We start from the raw sequence: 17,497 nt of genomic DNA on the forward strand, positions 1-17,497 counted from the left end.
GTGAAAAGGAGGCCAAGGGGACACCTTATCTACAACTATCTGAAAGGGGGTTATAGCAAGATGGGTGTTGGTCTCTTCTCCCATGTAACAAGTGATAGGACAAGGGGGAATGGCCTCAAGTTCTGCCAGGGAAGGTTCGGATTGGACATCAGGAAAAAATTCTTCACCAAAAGGGTTCTCAGGCACTGGCAGAGACTGCCCGGGGAGGTGGTGGAGTCCCCATCCCTGGAGGGGTTTAAAAGACAGGTAGACAAGGTGCTCAGGGGTATGGTTTGGTAGTGGACAGGTAAGATTGGACTCAATGATCTCAAGGGTCTTTTCCAATCTAGAGATTCTATGACTCTATGACCTCTCTGCCACCGCTGGGAGGGGACAGCCGGAGCTGAGCAGCGCCCTGGGGCGGGTTTAGCACTCCGACACCGGGCAGGTGCCTGCAAACACCGCCTGGGGCGTCACCTTCCCGGGGGTGGAGCTGCTCAGCACAGGTGACAGGGCTCAGCCCGGGGCTCGGCTCCAAATCCTAGCCCGAAGCAACCAGCCCTCCCTTGGGCAGCGAGTTCACCTCCCCGAAAATCACGTTATTGACCCGCTCTGAGCAAGGCTCAGCGAGCAAGGCTGGTCCAGGTGAGCATGGACAGCCCGGGGAAGGAAGGCGTGGGGGGCAGGAGAAGGAATTTGTGCCTGCTGAGGAGCAAGCTGTACATAGGGGAGAGGAGGAGGACGGAGCCCGTGGTGGAGAGCGCAGACGCCGGGGACCACAGCACCTTGAGGAGGAGTCAGTCGGACAGGACAGAGTACAGCCAGAAATTACAAGGTACCGGGGATGCTTGCCTGGTGCTCTGCAGCTTAGGGATGCCCTGGGTTTGGGTGGTATCTCGACGTCTTCCAGGCTGCAGCCTCCAGATGAAGATGAGGATGGCAGTCTCTGCCTCCCAGGCGCTCACGCTTGAACGGAGAAATTGCCCCCTCTCACCCTTCCATCCCCCCTTCCAAGGTTTGAAATGTTTCCCCTAGTTTTTCTGAATAATATCGTGTAGACAGGACACAAAAATGCAATCGAAGGTTTTGGTGTGATCCTGCAAAATATGTAAGCAACCGGGATCTTTCTTGTTCATCAAGAGAACGCATTTGCAATGCAAACTGTAAAGTGAAAATGCAATGGCTCCATCCTATCTGTCTGTGGCTGTTGTATCAAGTGAGGTATCAAGGGAGATGCTAAAGAGTTACAAGCATCAAGGCCAGTTTTTCTTTCAATTAAAAATACCAGGATTTGAAATGTGTTCATCTGTTGCTCAGATTGTACGAGCCTGAGCTGAAGTATATCCAAATATATGTTTTGTTGGATATGGTGATTCAAGTTATACCTTTATAGAGAGTATTTGGTTACTTTTCAAGTAACCAAACTGCATCTGGACCAGAAACTGGCAAAATGTGTCAGTATTGGGCCTGTCAATCAAAGATAAATACAATCCTTCAAATCGAGGAAAAGCATGAAGAATGCGCATGCCTGTTTCTGGGAGTGCTTTGGAACACAAACTGACACATTTCTTTGAGTTTCCAGGGTCTTGAACAAATGCAGATTTTGAGTATTACTATAAGTGTGTGGTACTAATAGTGATGTAACTGCTTAGTGACAAGTCGCTCTTGTGGCAATAATCCTTTATGGGCAAATAAAACAGGAAAATACTTTGGGTTGCTGCATTGTGGTTTTGATGTACTTAATTAGGAAGTAGCATTCCTTCAGAGAGACAATAAAAACAGAAAAGAAAATAATAAAAATTAAAATAATAGGATTTCTGTGGGGGCTGTGTACATGGAAAACAGCAGAGTGAGCGGTTCATCAATTATGCTGTTCCCTCCTTGTGACAGCTAATCAATGAGAAGAGGAAAAATTATCAGTTAAGTCAGGCATGTGCTGCAGGGATCTGGTGGGCGTGTTTCAGGGTACGAGCATGGATTGCTGTGGCTGGGAAAGCAAGCTCTTGGCACACATCCCACCAGAACAGCAGGTTTTTCACTTGTGAACAGCGTTGCCCAGGTGAGATCAAGGTTATTAGAGCTGTGTCCAGCAAAAGGTGAGATCTTTCTGACTCATGTCAGGTATATTAATTCCATGAACGTTTCCTGTTTAAATTCTGGAGCAAAGAAGGTGGTGAAACCTAGGTCATGGCAGAGCATGAGGTTATGTTTATGGCAGCAGTCCAAGGAAACAGTAAATCCAGGCTTTACAGCTCCTGCCACCAGCAGACTGTCACTGCCGCCTATTGCAAAACACCAGTCTGGTGTCGGCTCACTCTGCTTTCTCACCTTTGTTCAAGAAAAACGGTGATGTGTTAACAAGGTCCCTGCAGGCTTTATATTGGGTTAGAAGTTGCCTGTCCTCAGAGTGAAAATACAAAGTTGATAGAAATTCCTATGAGGAGTATTTACAGCCTCAAGAGAAAGAAATGATTGTGTGTTAGGGCTTGATCTGGTTCAAATCTTGCTGAGCTAGATGTGCTCGAGCATCATGGATCCCAGGACTCATGTGCTGCCTGCCAGTGCTGATGATGTGCTGTGATTGTATGCCTTTATGTTCTTCGTTTTTCTCACAAGTGCATGGATCTGAGGCAGCTTTACTTCAAGGCAAAGGAAATGGGTTTTAATGAAATTAATAGCACAAAGCTATTGAGTTTTTCATTCTTGGTAAGAAAACCCAACAGATCTGTTGGTGACAGAAATGGTCTATTGAGTATCACCAGGTCTGGACTCCCTGATCACCCTACAATGGTAAATGCTTTGCGAAAAGATACAAATGGTAATAATCTGTGCTTGCTTCCCATTTGAATTGGAGGAAAAGCTCTGTGTTTAGTTGCCCCTTCCTTCTATGGTCCCTTGTTAATATGTTTTCTAACATACAGTCTGCAGGACTGTGGCTGGTATTAGCATGGACAAGGATATTTAAGACAGGAGCAGACCCTGCAGAAAGTAATCCACCATGAGCGGGGCTGGGAAGCCAAGAGTCAGAGGCTGCAGGATCCCGATCACTGCTAGTGGCAGGTGACCTAGGCAGAGCGTAGGGACCAAGGTGCCTTTACACTGCAATGCCTACATCAGCATTGCAGCATGTTTGCACACGGTGAAGCAAGGATGAGACTTATCTTGAGGGCCCTTCTAGCCTTCGGTGTGCTTTAAATGTTTCTCCAAGTAAAAACCACACTGTTGCCCCCCATACTTCCAGCCCTTTCCAGTAGCTCTGAAGTATATGCTCAAAGTGCAGCTCAATGTGCTAGAAATATAGGTTCCCAAATAAAAACCTATAAAAAAGAAACCAAACAAAAGCAAAATCAAAAAAAACCCAGACGAACAAGGGACTAAGCAGTCAGGCATAAAGATTCCTGAGAATGCAGTTTCTGTGTTACACAGAATCCAAAATGTTTTCTATAAAGAGTAAGAAAGGGAGCCTACCAGCCAGATCTCCAGGGTGATCAAACTGGTTTGCTCTGTAAGTCTACAAACATAAGCACAATAGCATTGTCCAAGGTGCAAATCTCTGGAAGTGTTTTTAAAATTAAGGATTCATTAAAACACAAAAAGCATTTTCATTGTTAGCTATTACACTAGACACATCTATTCTATGCCTTATCTGGCGTGAATGGCCATGCAACACCTCCTGGCTTTACTCTTCTTTAAAAAAGGAAACAAGATGCAAAGTAACCATTGTATTCTCAAAGAACTTGTCGAGCATTAATGCATCTACTTCAATTCATCTTGTGAGATAACCAGATGCCTGCAGCCGCATTTCAGGTAGGGGAAATTAAGGGGATAGCTTTCAAACAGGCAGGTTTGTGAAATAACATGGTAAAACCATGCAGTCATCTAGAACTCAGGTTGTCGTTACATTCTTGGATGAGACAATGCATGCTTTAGAAATACTACTTGTCTTCCAAATCTGTTAAATATATTAACATCTTTATAACTTTAGCTGTGAATGGATCAACTACACTATTAAATGGAAGCACATGCTTCAATTTAAAACACATCAGCGACATACCTATAATAGACACAGTGATTCAAATCACACAGCTACTACAATCTGCTGCCTCAGAGCTCATATCCGATCCCCAAGGTTCAAGTTTTGCCTGTGTTTGATGTAGTGATGAGAAATAACCAACAGCAGAAATGAAGCAGAAACCTGCAAAATTATACAAATTCCTGGAGAGATGCTACTCCTTGGTCTATAAAAGCCCAGAGCTAACTCATTGCTCTGTCACAAGTGGAGCACCTTCCTCCATCCCATCCTCCTCTCCATTTGCAGAGCACATTGCTTCTTCCTGCTGGGCTGCTCTCGCCCACAGCCTCTTGGCACCTCCCGCCAGGAGCAGAGATCTTCCACGCCTCTCTCCGGTTCCTTATTTGCTTTGTGCTGCACTTGCTGATTAACTTTCCATGGACTACAATGCAGATAATATCCTATTTCACTGCAAAATGTATTGATCTTTGGAGCGGTTCGTTTGCTGAGGTGCAGTAAGAAGTAAAAGTCCAGATTATTTCCTGAAGTGCTGGAGAAGGCTTGAAAATAATCCCCTGTACCTTGTGATAAGAAATAACACTCAAACAAATGCTTGCATTTTCGAGCATGCAAATTTGAGCTCAGAGTACCTGATTTGGTTAACTTGCACTGTAGTAAATCTGGTGTTACTCCTTGAACTTGTTGCAGTAGCAACCAGGCTGGGAAGTGAGCTCATCTTTTCAGAGCAGAATCCATTTTGTGCTGCTGTGTTTGCACAGCACTTAGCAAAATCAAGTCCTGCCATGTGGCTTAGGACTCTTAGGAGCTCCTGCAGCAACACTACTAAGAGTAACCAGGCTAAGGGAGTGATGTCTAAGACCCAAAGAGGTTTTTCAGACCCTTCTCTGAGTGTATTGGCAAATATTTTATTAATTGGGATACTTTGTGTTGTGGGTCATGCAACTGGCAGTTCGTACGGCTAATCTGCGGCACATCTGGAGGTGTGTGTGTCCCAGGGGAAGCAGTTCAGATGCAGCCCTGCCTCAGTTCTTACTTTATGAACATATTAGCTCAATGCCACAGGAGTGGTATATTTATACCAGTATATGACACAATGAAAAGGTTTATTTTTAAATATTGGTGCTAACAATAAGGCCATTCTTCTGTCACCTGATGATAAGCTTTCTTCCCTTTCACTGCGGTCACATGGGATCTCTCTCTGGTCCTGTCAGCACACACATAATTAAAGCAGTCTGCTGTCAAGGAATTGAAGAAAGAACTTGCGTGTTGAATGTAAATATTTTCTGTACCTTATGGAACAAAAAAATGATCAAAGATTGAATGACCTAATTGCAGAGAAGCCTCTGATGCAGATTTTATGAGCAAGCCTGTCGACCAGGAAGGCTGGTGCAAGGTCGTTGTGGTCCTGCGGTGTTCTCCTGTGTTCAAAAAGAGGCTTTTTGCATGTGTAACTTGCAGCCCTTATGCAACAGACCTGCTCCTGAACAATGCTGCTGTTATGTGCTCCTGTGAGTAAGGGAAAAAAAAGGCATTTTCCACAACCCTCTCCTAGTCCTTTTGTATTTCAGTGCCCAACATGGAGTTCAGCAGATCTAACCCTCACTGTGTTTGCACAACATTGTTGCACCGAAATAACTCTACTGCAAAACTGTTACAATACCCCCGTGAAGAGGTTCCTCACAAGAGGAGTAAAACTCATTGTGTGTTAGCTCATGTGATGTACTTCTCCCGCATGCAGCGGGACACTGCTTCCCTGCCCACTGCTTGTCCCATTTCAGGCTCCCTCAGTTCCAAGGATCCCAGTGTCCCTGTGCCCCAAAGCCTTCCCAGCACCTGCAGTGGCACCAGGATTGTAAGAGGCAGAGCCAGGGCCGTGGTGCAAGGGAGGAGAGGGAAGCTGCCACAGCAGCAGTCTCTGAACCTGGCTGCCTGCATTTAGTTCCCAAATCCAGCTGATAAAAGCAGTGTACATACCTATGTGTAATTACTAGGTTATCTGAGGGTACAGGCTATCTGAGGACTTGCTTTCACAAAAGAATAATTTTATCTCGGGTGGTGTGAGACTCGGGTTTCACATGAGAAAACACAGTAATACTGTAATTTGTTTGTTATACCTTGATAAGTTATGCCTTCGCTGCTCCCTTGTGCCAGGCAAAATCCCTGAATCTGCACAGCGTGAGTGCAGAACTTGCATTCCTTTGGTGTCCTCCTAATGCTGCCTAAGTAATGAGAAGGCCTGTTATTTCATGCACAGACATCGCTGTACTTGCTGCTGCATTCTGTGCCAGTACCTTTACTTCCATATGAAAAGCATTAGATGGGAAGAAGCCTGGGTGCCGTCCCCAAGGGCAAATGTAATAGCCAACCTGAGCAACTTACCTGGGAGGAAGGATGGGTAGAGCAGATCTCTAAGAGATGCTCCTTCTCTAGGTGGGAAAGCCTGGGAAATTTGCACACACAGATCTTTCAAATCTGCTCTGGCTGCTAATCCAGTCACTTAGTACCTGTCCCCCAACACCTCCCCTGGGCCTAGAAGAGAGCTGCTGCATTTGCACATTGCAGGCTCTGTGCTTCCATGCTCTGTGCTTCCATGCTCTCACTACGTTGCTGGATGTCTCCATCTGGGGGATATTTGTAGACTTCACACTTGCAAGAAACTTTTTGTAAGATGTGTGGCTACTTTGTCCACATCATCACATAGTGAACCCCTTTTTTTTGTGCAACTAAGGGCTTTTACTTCAACACACAGCTGGAAAGCCGAAGTTATTGCTTTTCTCTCCAAAGCAAACTCCTCCAGAAAGGCAAGTCCTGCAGATAACTGACACTGTAAAGCAACAATTACAAACACTACCTTCTACTTTACATTTTTATGTCTACTAGGAGTAGCATTTACTTTTTTTCTAAACCGATCTCTAAATGTAGCTGCCTAATAAGCTACAGGGTCTTTTTTCTTTTTTTCTAAACCTGGCAACTCTGATGATTAATGAAGCCAAATTCTTACTGTAACAGTTAATCCTCAGCAATACCTCTTCCTGCTAATCTTCACTCTGGAAGTGTTCCGGGACTGGTATGTGTTACCAGGTAGAAACAAGTCTGCTTATATTCCAAATACACACTTGCTGTTTGTGCATTCATTAAACTTCCCTTACTTCACAAGGATTCAGCAAGCTACTAATGTTCTCAGACTGGTCAAAAGCAATCAGCTGAACATGAAATCACAGGTTTTGGCTGTAATCATCACTTCAGGATCTTGCTGGTGCATTCTATAGAGACAGACATGCCTGAAATGAAAAAGTGAACATATTGAATGAAAATGGAAAATTATATTTCCTTTAACAAAAGGATACATTTATTAAAAACACATTTTCTATAAGGAAACAGCATCTACCTGCTATTTCTCGCTGTTATTTCTTTCTGTTGAGAATAGTTTTTCCTTCCGAGCGTTGTTATCTATCATGCAATACGGGTAACAGATGAGCCCTGACATTATTCAAGAATCAAATTCAATCAGGGCGATCTAATAACATAAAGTGAAAGAACAGCCTCTCAAGGGATTGTGACTTGAAGTCTGAAGTGGGATACAGTGGCTTTATTTTGCTCAAGTAATGCCCTCCCCTGCCACCAGTACAAAAGATTGGGAATTTCGTTTTGCACAGCATCTTGTGTTTACCTTCAAATTCCATCTGATAGTGTAACAGTGCTGCATCTGAGACAAACTCCTATATGCACTTGCTCAGAAGTCGCCCTGGACTCTCACATACAGTCACACAAACACAAACCTTTTCACACCCATATGTGAAATCCTGGAAGAAATGTTCGTGCTTGTGTTATACACAGACTTCAAGGCTAAAGGCTCAAAGGTAAAAAGTACATATAAGTACAAAAACATATGAAAGAACAGACCCCTCCTCCCCATTTTTTTGGGGGGTTTCTTGTCCTCACTCTTTAAAACTATCAGTATGGAGACAGAGGAGCAGTCACAAAAGCAGCTATTTAAAACAATAACTGTGATCACATCAGTCTTGTTAGAAAACCTGATGGGAGGAGGACTAATAACAAGACTGTCCTTTCTGAATATCAGTGGTCAGCATAATTGTAGAAGGGGTTGGGAATGATGATGCATTTGATTTATAATATTTTATGTCTCTTTGTGGGAGATGGCTCAAAGTCCACTCTCCTGAAAGCTGCTTGATTTTCCTATAATTCCAGCTTTAGCTTTTTACCTACAACCTTGGCCAGTGTTGTACAGGTGAGCTGCACCCTGTTCCACTCTCACTTGAGCACTCATGCCAATCAATTCAAACAACTGCAACATATTCGGTATTGGCTCTCAGTTAGAAAAGCACCGGATGCTGCTTACTATTGTCTCATTATGCAGTACACTCCCTACAAGAAGTTGACACGTAGCCAAAACAGTCTGATCCTCAGAAGAGATTCCCATCCTTTGCTGCTGAGCAATAAAAGTCCGTGCTGTCAAAGCACGACCTGGGTAATGCAGAGATGAGTGCTGTAATGATATGTCTGTCTTTGTTGGTGCTCTGCACCATCTTGTGGCTAGCAGAAAAACACCAGAATAGCCTCTGAAATATTTCACTTCAGTTTGTGTGTGTGTGTGTGCTTTTCCCTGTAAAATACAGATTGTCAGTGTACGCAGATAAAATTTGCTGCCCTTTGAAGAGCTGATACTGACGTCTGCAGGCTGGCTTACAAACCAGCAAGAGGGAAGACCATCATAGGTTTTGTGCAGGACCTGTAGCATACATAAATTACCTGTCTGTAGAAGTCTCACTTGCATTTCCATGTATTTGGAACAAATCAGATATTCTAGGTCTTAAGTACGGAAAAATAGTTAAGAATGATCCCAACGGTCTCTCTTGTTCCAAGAAATATTTGTTATTTATCATTAAGGTTTTCCTGTATTCTGTAATTCTGTTGCTTCTTTCAAAAAAATGTTTTTATACAGAATTACAGGTTTCATCATCATAATTATAACATTGTCTTCATTCTTAAGTTTGTCTTCCAGTACCTAGAGCCCTTAGCCTCCCATGGCTAGACTCAACATTACATAGTACAGAGCAAAGGTCATTTCAGTGAAGCTTATTTATGGTAAACACACACATTTTCTTCCATCTCCCAAATCATAACAGGTGTGAAACCAAGACTGTGTATTCAAGGAGTAGAAGGCCATCAGCTATCCTTGAATTTCAGTGTGACAAGGATCAGACTCTCCTGTGCTCCATGGAAAATTTCTGCTCACATATGTAACATGAAAGCCAGGGGAGCCAGTGATGGTTTGTCCCCTTCTTGCCAAATGGATGATTTCCTTCCCCAAACCCATATGCGCTTTTAGAGGAGGAAGATGAGATGACAATCAATTGCCATTTCTTATGCTTCTTTTCCTGTTTCCCGTGGCCATTTGGGAGTTTCTGACAGGCACCATTTACGTTCTCCCACAATCGTGCAGGGCTGTCTGGCTGAGGGCATGGGGTTTTGGTGTTCCTCACAAATCTCCTTCTTTTAAACAGAAAAAATGGCCCCACAGGTGGATTCCTCACCCACAGCCATCTCACCGCAGGAGGATGAAGAACAAGTTAGCAGACGTATGATGGCAAAGAGGGTGAAAATCATTGCAGAACTCATGCAGACGGAGAAAGACTATATCAGCGACCTGGATCTCTGCATCAAGGAAGTGATTCAGCCCTTGAGAAACAAGCAGGTGAGCACCAGGAGTGGAGGATGAGGCAGTGATGTCAAGGTCCCAACTGACTCATGTTTTGCTTAAAGATAATCTTAGTACAAGTACAAGTGTCAGTGCAAGAGTGACACAGTGCTGGAAGTTAGTCTAAATCTAGCTTTCCAGAAGGACATGCTAGGGCTCTACTGAGGAGAGTGGGAAGTCAGATATGCTCCTGATGCTTGCACTGCTCTTGCACAAAGCCTAAATCAGGGTACTTGGCCAGAGGGCAGCTTGGATGCTAAATCCCTGCTTCTGGGCTGCAATACTAGGTCCCACCTCCCCATACTGCTCTGTAATTAAAATCCCTAGTACATGCCCTGGCATGAGCTTTCCTGGCACCTCCAAAAGCAGTAAAAACCAATAAACCCTAGTATTTTCTATGACAACAACCTGAAATGGCATGAACCTCACCATGAGGGTTAAATTCAATCATAAAAATTACTTTATCCAGCCTTTCAGAAAGCTGAGTTGGAGAAGTTCAATGCCTGAAAGTCCAGCGAGCACTTCAGAAATGCGCATTCTACATAGGAAAAATACATTTAAGAAGGAAGGATCACAAACTCTCTTTCAGGCAAAAGACCTTATTAGGCGAATGATACTAATTATCTTTCTCAGCAGAGACTTCAAAGAGCACCTTTTCCTCAACAGCATTTCAATTGGCAGAAAAACTGTTCTGCTGGGAGCAGAAGAGGCTGTCCAGAGAAAGATTTGTATTTGTGGGGCCTGCAACAGAGCCTTCACAGAGGCTGCACAAATGATGTCTGCTGCTAATGGAGAATAAAAACAAATTTAAACAGACCTTAGACCAAGTATTCTGTATGTAGGGTTTCTTATGAAATTATGAATACAGGTGCAGGGGCCAAAGAGTCTTTAGATTGACATTGTCATTGCCTCTTTGGGAAACGCTATGCCAGCTGAAGGCTGCACTCTTTAAGCACCTGCAGGACATTTTTTTCTTTCTTAAAACTCTGTCAGAGTTTGTTCTGACCCATCTTCAAAAGAGCTGGCATCTGCTGGTGTAACTTTAAGGAGTTATACTGCTTTCTCCTCACCTGTTCTTCTGCTTAGAAGTAGTCTCCAATTGATTTCCTCCCTAGCCTGGCCAGCACCAAGCTCCCTGGTTGAACTCGCTGAGGTTTTTGACAGGAGTTCTGCATTCCTTTGCTCTTTTCCAGCCGACTGAAAGCATACATTTCAATTCCATCCTTTGTGACTTTAAAGGCATGTTGAGTGTCCACACACAGCACAGTTCAAAATACTATGTAGGCATTTTGCTGGAGTGGAGGTCAGAAGTCCTGTGTGAGGTGTATACAGGAAAAGTTAGTTAGAAATTATAACTGTTTTGATTTCATAACCTCTGCATTTATTAAAGGCTTTCAAGACTGTTAGGTGGTTTTAAGGCTAGTTCTCAGATGAACTATCACACTGAAAGTTTTTTAATGTGTTTAGCGAAGGATAACATTTAGAATATTGACCTAGGAAAATGGATAAAACATGTTTTAGCCCCTATAATACTTAGAAAGAAATTAATTGCATTAGTACTCAAAGTATATTTCTGATCCTGTTACAGTAGTATGCAACTTGATCATCCTGGCATGTAGCAAGCTGCTGTGTAAGTCAGCAATTCTATTTCTAATGGAGAGATATGTTCAGGGGATATCAATAGGGATGCTGAAATCAGTCTTGCCTTTGTTCTCAATATTAGCACATTACCACTGGCTATCTCCAATTATCCCTGAATGTTAACTATTGCCTTGCAAGGAAATAAATAACTACTGCATGAAAAGTATGTGTCTTGGAAATTTTTTACTCATTTGAAATGTGTAGAGACATGGAACCTAATTTTCTGTTGGTGTAAATTGATGCTGTTCACTGCATGTTTTGTGCCCAGTCTCTGCAGGAAGGTTTTTAGATTATATCAATACCCAGAACTTAAAATGTATTTGTTTCAGTGGAAATTGTATGATCTTGACGGTATTTTGGGATTTACAGAACAACTAACTTAAAATGGTACTGCCATCTGGAAGTCTTTGTACCTGATAGCTGGCACCAAGATCTCAGTTTATGCAGCCTCTGTTAGCAGCTGGTAATCAGGGAATCAAACCCACTATTCTTTCTCAACTATTCTTTTCCCCAGTGGGAAAGTAAACAAACATTTTGAAGCCAACTAAGGATCTTTTATTTGTTCAGATGATAATATTTATTTCCTTCCTAGGTAAACACTTTCAGATTTGGAATAGTTCAAAATGAGGTTAAAAGCACTTGAGGAGATGGCCTTTGTTAACTGTGTGAACCACATTATACGAATCCGAAAACTGTATGTGTGTCCTTGAAGTCACTAGGAGGATGTTTATATGAGGTTTTGCAGAAGTAGTGGTTCCTGAAGTATTGAACACTCAGAGCGTAACAAGAGAAAGACTGTAATACACAGTGTCCTTCTTTATCCTTCATCAGTAGCCGCTTAATATTTGTATTCTATTAGATTGCTCGCTTTGATGTGGATGGCTTGTTTAGCAACATTGAATTGGTCCATCAAGTATCAGCCAAACTGCTGTCACTGTTGGAAGAAGCCACGACAGATGTGGAACCACCCATGCAAATAATCGGTATGTTTACTGTCCTCTTGAGTTCTACAAAGCTACGTGAAAGAATAAACATAACACTCTCCTGTCCTCTACCCTCATCAGACTTAACTAGTACCACTCCCAGAGGCTAACATGCTACAAGCTGTCCATAATGACACAGGAAAAATACGAAACCTGTCCAGTTTCTCTGCTCTACTTGTATGATCATGATGCTCTTTTTCCATCCATCTGGATATGGAGGGAAAGGAAGGAAGGGGAAAGCGAGTTTAGCATGAGTAAAAGCTGCAGGAGTGAAAGCATACTTTTCATCTGGTTTGATGCTGCCTACCTAAATGTTTACTCTTACGCTGAATCTTATATTGAGTACTCTGAGTTTCACCATTCAAGAAAAGCAGTAAAAATTATTGGAATAGTAAACACATCACAAACACCACCACTCCACATTGTAAATATGTATCTACTCATGATACAGCTCACGTGAAAGGTGGGTAAGTGTGCTTAACAGGGGCATGGTGAGCTAAAGCAAGAAAGTTGTCATTGATAGGAAGTTTGTGGGAATCCGTATGGGTATGTCTACAGGGATCATGGGTATTTTTAGCAAACAGGTTTGGCCTGGATCAGTCATGAATGTTAAGGCTGTGATCTATTCACTTGACCTTCCAGCAGAGCTGGAGAGATTTGAGAAGTTACCACTCATCAGCTCTCCCATAACTGCATCTTCAGAGCACAAGCAATAGGTGATCCAGCTTAAGGGGTGGCTCAAGTGAGAATTCTTAATTTACTTCAGTGCAAAGTCAGCCAGTTTAGTTTTAAAAGCTTCTAGCCATGACTCAAAAGTCAGAGAGGTTCATTTTTTCCTAGACTGACCACATACCACTAGTGATATGTTACAGAAAGGACCCCTGTTCTCACAGATAATGGGGTAAAGAACTGAGTTGCTGTTTGACTAAGACACATAATATTAAAGCATATGAGGCCTGGAAAAAGTATTAATCCTAGCGTGTCTCAATCTGGTTTGCCAAGGCAACAGTTTAACGTAGTTTGATGCAACTATGTTCAGCAGCATTTCAATAGAAGTGCATCACGATGAGTCATACACTTAATAAGCAATGTTCTATTCTAGCAGGAAATGCCTTTTTCACAGCCAAGAGAATGATCCTTCTAGTTCCCTGCCACATCCAGCAGTAAAGACAAACAATTTAATCCATCTATTATGGTGTATTTCTTCAGAATTAGACAAAGAATGATGAAATGTATGGGGCTGTGGATCACAAAGTTGGCTAAACTATGGTAGTGGAAAAAATGCCAAGTAAGGTGTGAGATACTTTTTCAAAGGCTGAGACAAAAGCAGGGAGAATAATTGCATCACTATAAACAATAAATTAATAAGTTGGTCATCCTTTAATGTACAGTAAAGTGGTAATTTTGTCTTCAGGATCTTTGTAATCAGTGTAAAATTTATTAAGGCCAGTCTATGGTAAAAGCAGGCTGAGAATCTACTTAGCACACCCATCCTATTCTGTCATGTGGATCAAAATTAAAGATGGAAGAACCAACAGGAACCTTGTGGTTGGTGTATACTACAGGCCAACAACCAATCAAGGAGAGCCAACCAATATAGTCTTCTTCCTCCAGCTACAGGAAGCTTCATGCTTGCAAGCTCTCATCCTACTCTGGGACTTCAACCACCCCGGCATATGCTGGAAAAGTAGCACAGCAAGCTGTAGGCAACCCAGGAGACTCCTGGAGTGCATTGAGGATAATTTCTTAGTCCAACTGATAGAGATCCCCACACGAGGAGATGAAATACTGGACCTTATGGTCACCAATACAAGCGAACTCATCAGTGATGTTAGGATCTGTGGCAGCCTGGGCTGCAGTGATCATGCACTGGTGGAGTTCAAGGTCCAGAGGGATATGGGACAGGTGAGGAGTATAGTCAGGACACCAAATTTCAGGAAAGCAGACTTCCAGCTCTTCAAAGAATTATTTGGTAGGACCCCCTGGGACATGATCCTTTGATGACAAGGGAGCAAAGGAGAGCTGGAAAATATTTAAGGAAGCTTTCCATAAAGCGCAAGAGTGCTTAGTCCCCGTATGTAGAAAATCAGGCAGGAAAGGGAAGAGACCGGCATGGCTGAGTCGAGACCTACTGGTTAAAATAAAAAAGAAGGAACTGCACAGGCAGTGCAAGCAGGGACAGATGAACTCGACATGTATAAGGACACTGCCCGGTTGTGTAGGGAAGAAGTCAGGAAGGCAGCTGGAGCTGAACTTGGCAAGGGAAGTAAAGACCAACAAGAAGGGCTTTTACAGGTCCATCAATCAAAAGAGGAAGGTCAAAGAGAACGTACACCCACTGATGACTGAAAATGGGGATCATGTACCAACAGATGAGGAGAAGGCTGAGATACTTAACAACCTTTTTGCCTCCGTCTTCACCAATAACTGCTCTCCTTGTCCTTCTTGGGTCATGGGACAGCAAGATGGTGAGCAGGGTGGTAAACCCACTCCTACAGTAAAGGAGGATCAGGTTCGCAAACACCTGAGGAACCTGAACATATATAAGTCCATGGGACCTGATGAGATGTGTCCCAGAGTCCTGAATGAATTGGCAGATATGGTTGTCAATTCACCTTCCATGATATTTGAAAAGTCATGGCAGTCAGGAGAAGTCCCTGGAGACTGGAAGAAGAGTAACATTGCGCCCATTTTTAAAAAAGGTAGAAAGACGACCCTGGGAACTACCAGCCTGTCAGCCTCACCTCTGTGCCTGGGAAGATCATGAAACTGATCCTGCTGAAGCACATGAAGGACATGGAGATGATTAATGGCAGGCAGCATGGCTTCACCAGGGGCAAGTCCTGTCTGACCGACTTAGTGGCTTTCTATGATGGGGTAATTGCAGCAGTGGACAAGGATAAACCAATGGATGTGATCTATCTAGATTTCTGTAAAGTTTTTGACATGGTCCCCCACAACATCTTTCTCTCTAAATTGGAGAGAAATGGATTTGATGGGTGGGTGGTATGGTGGATAAGATACTGTCTGGATGGTTATATTCAAAGGGTAGTGATCAATGGCTCAAAGTCCAGATGGAGATCCATGATGAGTGGTGTCCCTCAGGGGTCCATACTGGGACCGGTGCTGTTTAATATCTTTATCAATGATATTGGCAGCGAGATTGAGTGTGCCCTCAGCAAGTTTGCAGGTGACACTAAGCTGAGTGGTGTAGTTGCCACACCGGAAGGACGTGGCAACTACACTGGAGAAGTGGGCCTGTGTGGACCTCATGAGGTTCAACAAGGCCAAGTGTAAGGTCCTGCACTTGAAGAAGCGTGGCCAGCAGGTCAAGGGAAGGGATTCTGCCCCTCTATTCCTCTCTTGTGAGACCTCATCTGGAATAGTGTCCAGTTCTGGAATCCTAAACATAAGAAGGATATGGAGCTGTTGGAATGGGTCCAGAGGAGGGCTACAAAGATGATCAGAGGGCTGGAGCACGTTCCACACGAGGATAGGCTGAGAGAATTGGGCTTGTTCAGCCTGGAGAAGGCTCAGAGGAGATCTTACAGCGACCTTCCAGTACCTGAAGGGGGCCTACAGGAAAGCTGGAGAGGGGCTATTCATAAAGGCTTGTAGTGATATGACGAGGGGCAATGGAGAGGGGCAGATTTAGACTGGACATTATGAAGAATTTCTTCATGATGAGAGTGATGAGGCACTGGCACAGGTTGCCAAGGGAAGTTGTGGTTGCCCCATCCCTGGAGGTGTTCAAGGCCGGGTTGGATGAGGCCTTGGGCAGCGTGATCTAGTGGGATGTTGGAACTAGATGATGTCTAATGTTCCTTCCAACCCTGACTATTCTATGATTCTATGTTTCTATATTTATGGTATTTGTTTAAATTGAAATATTTCATTGAAATATCTTACTCTGGAAGGTGAGTCAGCCATGATGAGGTTGAATAGAACAGCTAATTCCCTGCTTAATTCACGGGTTTGATAAAGAAAACAATGTGGTGGCTTGTATTTGTGTTTTATTTTGGTTCTGTGTTCTCCACACCCAGTGCTACGACCACGTTGACAAGTAGTAATATCCTATAGGAGCAGGCTTGTAGAGTTAAACAGTTGGTGCTAATGACCTGGTATCTACACTACACATGTCAAGAGGTCTTCAGATTGCCTGTGGCCTGTTCCTGCAGACTGAGAGATGGTCTTTGTGGTTGGACTGTATAAGATGTGCCCTTGGAATGCATATTCTGGTAATTACCATCCTCAAAGAGATCCAGTTTGTGTGTCTGTGACTGCTCCACCATGCAGCCAAGACATGGGAAATAAGGACTGCTGAGAGATTGACTTCAACAGCCCTTTCTTAATCTAAGCTAAAATGCTGAAGTAGATGGACCTTTTGTGGTGCTTGTTCTTCTGATGCTAAACGCCGCTGAGGTTAAATACCCTACTTCTCTCCTGTATGTTTTCTGCTCTCTGTTCTGCATGCTGTACGTGGAGGGATATGAACACTTAGTAACCCTACCCTGGCTTTAACTATTAGACCCCTTTCTTCCTCCCTGTCCCAACTCTGCCCACACAGGAGGCACCACTGAAAGCCACAAGGATAAACTGTTTCTGTCGCTCAAGACTTCCTCCTAGGATTTTGTCTTTGAGACGTATGACCACCAAGCTAAGAAAAGGCATCATGCAGATTTGAATCTGCCAGAGTGCACAAAAGACTGTGCCCAAGTACGCAATGTGGTTTTGGCCCATAAAGCAAGCTCCCACAGTGATGATGCTCAAAGCTCATCTTGTTCAGTCCTTGTGGCTCAGAACCAAGAAGGGCTTTAGGCTCAAGAGATCTGTCTGCTTTTAATAGGCTCTATCTGTGAAATCAGCACATAATTTTTCTCATCACTGAGCATCAATGAAAGTATCTGTCACTGTGGCACAATACGTTCTGAAGAAGAGAATGATGATTTCCAGCTTCTACTATATGCTGACAGGAGCTGTAAGTCTTGCATTTTTGCTACTGAAAACATGACCTCACTTGAGGGTTTAGCATAGTACCAGCTGTGCTAAGCACTTGGACTGCTGCTTAAAGTTAATGAAAACCTGTGAGAGCTCAGCATCTCTGTGAGTCAGGCACCAAAGGAATGAGATCAAAAGAAAGCT

General features: G+C 43.4%; 1 protein-coding gene across 1 annotated transcript in view; it reads left to right on the plus strand.

The window, feature by feature from the left end:
- The first annotated feature begins 539 nt into the window (after window positions 1–539).
- ARHGEF38 (Rho guanine nucleotide exchange factor 38) overlaps window positions 540–17,497 on the plus strand; it is a 38,256-nt gene continuing 21,298 nt past the window's right edge. The window contains exons 1-3 of the mRNA XM_009565015.2: window positions 540–814; window positions 9,538–9,728; window positions 12,232–12,355. Of these exons, the coding sequence (XP_009563310.2) occupies window positions 631–814; window positions 9,538–9,728; window positions 12,232–12,355 (499 nt within the window). The 5' untranslated portion in view covers window positions 540–630. The remainder of the gene's footprint in view (window positions 815–9,537; window positions 9,729–12,231; window positions 12,356–17,497) is intronic.

The sequence above is a fragment of the Cuculus canorus genome, chromosome 4 (assembly GCF_017976375.1).
Source record: "Cuculus canorus isolate bCucCan1 chromosome 4, bCucCan1.pri, whole genome shotgun sequence".
In the NCBI taxonomy this organism is placed as follows: Eukaryota; Metazoa; Chordata; class Aves; order Cuculiformes; family Cuculidae; genus Cuculus; species Cuculus canorus.